At 43.7% G+C, this 7717-nt stretch overlaps 1 protein-coding gene across 1 annotated transcript; it reads left to right on the forward strand.

Moving 5' to 3' along the window:
• The first annotated feature begins 48 nt into the window (after positions 1–48).
• Positions 49–6674, forward strand: LOC147992638 (uncharacterized). The gene is made up of 4 exons (XM_087539093.1): positions 49–297; positions 1278–2727; positions 4107–4286; positions 6610–6674. Exons 1-4 carry the CDS (start codon positions 49–51, stop codon positions 6672–6674), a joined length of 1944 nt encoding a protein of 647 aa, XP_087395219.1.
• The last annotated feature ends 1043 nt before the right edge of the window (positions 6675–7717 follow it).

Genomic DNA, 7717 nt, shown 5'->3' on the forward strand with positions numbered 1-7717 from the left:
GAACTGGCGAGTCGGAGTGTTTTGGGGCGGAAATTCTCAGATCTGTTGATGGAGGGAGGAGAAGGAGCTGCAGCGGATCCGGAGATTCGCCGGCTGCTCGCGGACGTGGCTCGTCGGGAGCGTGCGGCGGATCGGGCGGCAAGGGCGGCGGAGCAGGCGTCGCAGGCTCTAGCTGTGGCGAGGATGAACCTCGCGCTGCGGGCAATGGCGAACACCACAGACCTCGAGCGAGCCTCCATCTTCGGGTTGGGCCAGGAGCTCTCCCCCGCCTTGATTCTGCAGTGGGCGGAGGGAGAGGCGACTTCCACATCGAGGCAGCAGAGGAGGAGATGGAGACCTTTCCGAAGGGCGACGAGCTGATGCTCAAATCGGCTGATTCTGGATGTAAGCCCCATTCCCCTTCTGTTGCTAATTCAATTTCAGAGGTTGCTGCTCGCCGGAGATCGCCATCGCCACCGCCGTTTGAAGTATTGCCTCCGGTGAGACTGGTCAACGCGGTGGTGGGCGATGGGCCTAGGAGGGTTTGGATGGTCAGAGGTGGTGGAGAGAATGACACCAGCGCCCGCCGCTTTGGTGATAAAAGGAACACTTTCCCCAATTCTCTCCTTCCTCCCAATCGCGTGCCTAATCCAGGGGCGGCTAGGGTTCGTCGGCGGCCGCGTCGCCCCCCTCCTCCCTTTTCCTTAGTCTGGGTGAGGAAGGATAAGTTCTGGAGTAGGTGCTTCACGGCGGACGATTGCTTCCCTGTTGGTGCCGCTGACAAACACCAAGCCCCCACTAAGTTTAGTTTCTCTGCTGATTTTTGGTCGAAGAGAGAAGGAAGGGAGACCTACGCGGAGGTGACTCGCAAGATGGCTGGAGCTGGAGCGGGGCAGGGGGCTAGAGGAGGTGGGAGAGTCAATGGTAGCCGGGGGCGGAACAAGCTGCGTCCCCCTTCCCAGGTCACCGCTGTCCCCCCTGTTATCCCCCCGGTTCGCCCCCCTTTGGCCCAACAGCAACAACAGCAGCAAAATCCTCCTATATCCATCTATGCTAAGCCTCCCATCTTCCCTTTGGCCTCTAGCTCGCAGATGATGTATCCGCAGATGGGATCGATGTTCCCAGGATATCCTCCCCCTGGATTCCATCAGTATTCTACTAACCCTTGGCCGAATCAGCAACAGGTTCAATTCCCTTTCATTGCCCCCAACCAATGTGCTCATATGCAATATCCTCAGTTCCATCAACCTGTAGCTGCTAGTAGTGGGCCTGGTTCTGGAAATGGGCAAACTGGTTAGAGTAAGAGCAAGAAGAAACAGAGAAACGCTGCTGGAAAGAAGAAAACAGATGCTGGACCTGTTGCTCCTCAGGCTGTTCTGACTACTGTTGAGCCTGATGCTTTCAATGTCGACCCTAAATATATTGGGGCTATTTGTTTCAACTATGGACTGCCTGGGCACTATGTTGGTATGTGTCAGGTTCCAAAAACTTGCTTTATGTGTGCTGTCCCTGGTCACCATATGGATGCCTGCCCCTTATGGTACAAACCCTACCCAGCTGCTCAATTCTGGGGTAGTGCTGGGAATGGCCTGGGCTTCTTTCATCTTGAGGCTGGAGAAAAAAGCAACAGTGACTGGCTAAACTTTGGAAATGTGGGTCTGGTGGTTATTGAAGAAGGTGAAATTTCTGCTGAGGAGCTAGGTGCTTGCTTCACCAGTATGTGGAAAACCAATTGGCCTTGGCAGATCAGAGCTTATGATGCTTCTCAATATCTTGTCAGATTCCCTCCAAACAAAAAAATCACAGACTTAGTTGCTTATGACTCCATTAACCTCAAGAAGAAAGGTGTTTCCATATCTTTCAAGAATTGGCATGGAGAACTGCCTGCCTTTGATTCCCTGACTGAGGTCTGGGTGGATATTGTAGGCCTGCCTCTTGCCTGGTGCTCTTGGTCTGTGATTGCCCAAGTTGCTGCTACTTTGGGTGTCATTACTAATATTGACTGGCACGGCATTTTCAGAAGTTTTTATGAAGTGGTGAGAGTTCAGGTTGCTGTTAGAGATTCTAGTTTGATCCCTAGAGACAGACTGTTTGAAATTCAGCAAGAACTGTATCTTCTCACTTTTAAAGTTGATGAGGAAACTGCTGTGGATTCTGATAACCCTTCTGATCCCCCTGACCACAAGAATGATGAGAATGACAACAGCAAAAAACAGGGTGGAGAAGATGAGTTCAGTAATGATGACCTATTGGGAGAAGAGATGGAACATGATCTTGACAACAGCAGGAAGAACTCCAACTTCAGACCAAGACCTGCCTCTGCTCCTAGTGGGTCTAGAAACAGAACCCACAATATGGCTGATATTTCTCCTACTGATCTGTCTAAGATGGATGTGAATAACAACAGCCCTTTGGAGAGATCAGTTTTCTTGAAGATCCAAGATGCTCTCCAGACTAAAAGCTACCTGCAAGCTGTTAAGAAAAACCCAATGGAGAATTTTGGGACAATTCTTCTCCCTGAGTTTGAAACTGCTATTAAGGATGGAGTGTCCAGCAAGGACTGTATCCCTGGTTCTCTTGGAGGGTTAATTCCCTGCCCTACTCTTGCTGCTAGCCTTAAAGCTGGTGGTGACAAATGGGGCCCTATTATATCCACTAGGATGAGTAACAGGATCAAGAGAGATGGGAAGCCAACCTTGGTCAAAGCTCAAGAGATTAAGCAGAAGAAGAACTTGGAGATTCCCAGAGGTAATAACCCCAAAATCTTCCATAATTCTTTTGCTTGCCTGGACAATGAAACTCTAGTTTCTAAAGCACTCAATGCTGGCATTGTTATGGGAGATAATCCCTCTCAAGTTAGCAATAATGTTGATGCTATTAAGAAAATAGAGTTTGATAGATTAAACAAATTTAAACAGGATAATCCTGATATGTTTCTTCCTGGAGACATTGAAGTCACCAAGAAAGATTTCTGTAATTTGTATACTTCTGATGCTCCTCTTGATACTGAATCTGACCATCACTCTGATCCAAATATGGAGGAAGAGGCTGATGTTGCCTCCTTATGGATGGAGGTTAAAAATCAGAGGTCTAAAAAGTATCAAGCTAAAAAATCTACTAGGTTTAGATGATAGGACTTTTTTGGAATGTGAGAGGTCTTAATGGCCCTCAAAAGATTTCCAAGGTGCAAGAGATTATTAGATCTCACTGCCCTGACTTTATTTGTTTATCTGAAACTAAGAAGGCTGAGTTTAGTATTAATCAGCTAGAGGCCTTAGACTCTAGAAATGGCTTTATCTGGAATTGGTTGCCTGCTAATAACACTGCTGGAGGTTTGTTAGTGGGAGTCAAGGAAGATAAATTTGAGATCTTAGCTTGTGATATTTTTACTTTCAGTATTTCCTGCTTGCTGAAGAACAAGTGTAATAGCACTGTTTGGAGGCTAATCTCAGTTTATGGTTCTGCTTATGATAACTTTAGGCTTGATTTTATTAATGAACTCCATAACCTTCTAAATAACTGGAATGGACCTACTATTGTGGGTGGAGACTTTAATTTGGTTAGAGCTGTTGAGGATAAGAACACCGGCCTAGTTATCCAGCACTGGGCTGGTCTTTTTAATGACTGGATAAATAAATTTGGCCTCATTGAGATTAAGAATGCTGGCAGAAAATTTACTTGGGCCAATAACCACGACAATCTAGTCATGGCTGCTTTAGATAGAATTTTTGTTTCTGCTAATTGGGAAAGACTTTTTCCTGCTAGTCAGGTTAAAACTCTTCCTAGAATTGGGAGCGATCACACCCCCCTTATTTTTTATTCTGATGCTATAGCTATTCCCAAGAATAAAATCTTTAGATTTGAAAAATGGTGGCTAGAAGTTCCTGGATTTGATGAGATTGTACACAAGGCTTGGAATGCTAAATGTCAATGCTCTTCTGCTATTGATATTTGGCAATTCAAGATCAGGAATACTAGGAAAGCCACCAAAGGGTGGAGCCTTAATTATGAGGCCTCCCAAAACAAAACTAAGCAAGCTTTAGTTGCTGAATATAATTGTCTAGACATTCTTGTAGAAACTCAACCTCTTTCCCCTAATTCTAAAGCTAGAGTGAAAGTGATTGCAGGTGATTTAAATGAGATTTGGAAGAAAGAGGAAATCAAGGCCAGACAGAGAGCTAGGGAGAGAGACATAAAAGAGGGGGATCTGAACTCTGACTACTTTCAGGCCCTGGCCAATCAGAAGAGGAGGAAAAAGCATATTGCTGTTCTAGAAACTGCTGATGGCCCAGTTGAAGACACTGAAGGTATTGTTGCTAATGCAGTAGATTATTATAAGAAACTTTTTGGCTTCTCTCCTGCTATGAATCTTAAGTTAGTTGATGATTTTTGGGACCAGGCTAGCATGGCCACTGCTGATCATATTGAGTACTTAGAAAAACCTTTTTCTGAAGAAGAGATTAAGAATGCAGTTTTTGGCTCCTATGCTGAAGCTGCTCCTGGTCCTGATGGTTTTCCCTTTTTGTTTTATCAACATTTCTGGGATCTCATTAAAAGTGATTTGCTTGCACTTTTTAGAGATTGGGAGAAAGGGGAGTTGGACTTATTTAGACTCAACTTCTCCCTGCTGACCCTTGTCCCTAAAGAACCAAATGTTGTTTCTTTGGACAGGTCAGACCCCTTGCTATGATTAATTGTAGTTTCAAGATTTTTGCTAAGTGTGCTGCTAATAAGCTAGGCCCAGTTTGCAATGACTTGATCTCTCCTAATCAAACTGCTTTTATAAAAGGCAGATTTATTTTGGAGAGTATTGTTGCTGCCCATGAGGTGGTGCATGCTGTAGCTAGCAACCACCTCCAGGGTTTTTGTTTTAAGCTTGATTGTGAGAAAGCTTATGATATGGTGAATAGAGAATTCCTATTAGACATGCTTAAGAGAAGAGGTTTTGGCCCTAAATGGATGTATAAATTAGGCTCTCTTCTTCATAATGGTTCTGTTGGGATCAGGATCAATGACACTAATAGTGAGTTTTTTATCACTGGCAAAGGTGTGAGGCAGGGTGACCCTGCCTCCCCTTTGCTTTTCAACCTTGCAGCTGATGTATTCACTAGAATACTAGTCAAAGCAGCTGATCAGGGCATGATTGCTGGAGTTTTTCCTCCTTCTAACCCAGCTGGGGTCATTAGCATGCAGTATGCTGATGATACCCTTTTGTTTTTAGACAATAATTTAGAACATGCTAATAATTTGAAGTGGCTCCTCTCTTGTTTTGAGCAACTATCTGGTATGAGGATCAATTTTCATAAATGTGATCTGGTGCCTATTAACATTGATAGAGATGAGGCTACTAGTTTTGCTCAGTCTTTAGGCTGTAAACTTGGTGCTTTTCCTATTAAGTATCTTGGCGCTCCTCTCCATTACCCTAAAATTAGAAGAGAGGACCTCCAGCCTTTAGTAGACACTATTATTAAAAGGGCTGCTGGCTAGAGAGGGAGGCTGCTATCCTTTGGTAAAAGGCTGGTTCTGGTCCAAGCTTGCCTAGCCAGCATCCCTGCGTATCTAATGGGTTATATTAAATTCCCTAAGTGGGCTATTAAGCTCATTAATTCCCAACTAGCCCATTGATTTTGGGATGATTATGAAGGGCATCACAAATACCACCTGGCTAGCTAGGGGTCCTTGGCTATGAAGAAAGTGCATGGTGGGCTGGGGATTACTGACCTGTCTGATATGAATTTATGTCTGCTTGCTTCTTGGGTCAGCAGATATAATAGAGATGAGGGGAAGATTTGGAAAAGCATCATTGATGCTAAGTACAACACCCAGTCCCCGAACATTTTTAGTTGTCCTTCTCTAGGTGCTTCCCCTTTTTGGAAGGGTGTTCTTTGGGCTGCCCAAGCTACTAAGTTTGGTTACTCCTGGAAGGTTGGCAATGGTAAGAAAGTTAGGTTTTGGGAGGACCATTGGTTTGGCTCGGCCCCCCTAGCAACTCTTTACTGGGACTTATATAATATTGCTAATGAACATGATTGCACCTTAGATCAAGTGTGGGACGGTCTTAACCTTAAGATTTCTTTTAGGAGATGTTTCTCCAGTGAGCTTATGTCTCTGTGGTTTGAGCTTTTAGAGATTGCTAAATCCATTACTTTCTCTGAGACTGATGACTCTCTCATCTGGAATCTTAATTCCAGCGGGGTTTACTCTGTTAAATCCTTGTATAACGTAGTTAACTTTAGGGGTGTGTTACCTAATAACACTCCTGCTGTGTGGAAAATTAAGATCCCTGCCAGGATCCATATCTTTCTTTGGTTGGTGATTAACAACAAGATTTTAACTAGGGACAACTTGGGCAAAAGGCAAAATGTCCCTGACATTTCTTGCCCCTTTTGTTCATGCAGTGAATCTTGTCACCATCTATTTTTTGGCTGCGATGTTGCGACTGAATTCTAGAGAAACATCTCTAAAATTACTGGTTATAGAGGAACAACCAACATGATTTCCTTTGCGAACTGCTGGTCTAGAGGGACCAAACTGAGTGTTACTAATATTGTGCATGCAGCCGGTCTCTGGGCCATCTGGAATACCAGAAACGATTTGCTTTTTAACCGTGCCAAATGGATCAATATACAGGGGCTGTGGCGCAAGATTGCCTTGTACGCTGCACGATGGGAACCGCTGTCTGCAGACCCTGTTAAGAAGCAAATCCAGGACATGGTGCGGGAGCTGGAGATCCAGATCAAAGCGCCGTTACCGCTGATGTGGCCGGATCCAGGCTGAGGAGTTCTGAGTTTTAGTTGAGCATGTGGCTCTGATGTTGATAGCTAGTCAAGGGCTGTGGCCGGTTTATTTCCTAGTCTGTTTGTGCCTGTCTCCCTTGTAATAGCTAACAACTAGGAGCTTTATTTCTCCTGATGTTTTTATTTTGCTGTAGTCTGTAGGTGTTGTAGCTCTTCGGTAATGTACTGGTTGATTTCTTTGCTTTGCAATCGAATCGGGGCTGGGCCCTTTTCTTCAAAAAAAAAATTGAATTACCATGAAGTATAAAAATGGGTGTATCTAAGGCACATCTAGATGTGCCCTATTTATTGCACATCTAAGTGAGTGAATCAAGTATAAAGAGAAAAAATTAAAAGAGAAAGAAAATATTCACACGAATCTTAATGTAAGATCAATGACATATGACTTAGATGTGCAATACTTATGGCACATCTAGATGTGCTTTAGCAAAACTGTATAAAAATCGCACTTTCTTTCGGGAGATTAGAAAAGACCACGATTCCGTATACACCGGAACAAAGAAGCAAAAAACAATCGATACAATACATGAGCTAGGTATCATCAACAAGTGAGTTTAATGATAATGATTTAAGTTGGACTGTTACTCCACATATATATATAATATAATCGAAGCCCATAATAAGGTACGTATTTGATTCCCCTCCAGGTTTCAGTTTCACTTCTCTTCTGTTCCAAAATCATGTATATATACTACAATATGTTGGGAATAGATAACACATGCATGTATTATATTAGGTGTTAGTCAAATAACATAACATGCAAAAGAGAAAAAAAACTGAAAAGAATATTTTACATGAATCTTAATATAAGATCTCATGGATATAGTAGTATCGAGTCTCAGTCGACTAAGACTTAGCAAGATTGTTCGTCTATTGATATCCCTCACTCACGTCACGTACTTCCTCTATTTCCGCTAGCTAGATGCAGAAGAAAGGAAGCC

The sequence above is a fragment of the Triticum urartu genome, chromosome 1A (assembly GCF_056163025.1).
Source record: "Triticum urartu cultivar PI428250 chromosome 1A, HENAU_Tu73, whole genome shotgun sequence".
NCBI lineage: Eukaryota > Viridiplantae > Streptophyta > Magnoliopsida > Poales > Poaceae > Triticum > Triticum urartu.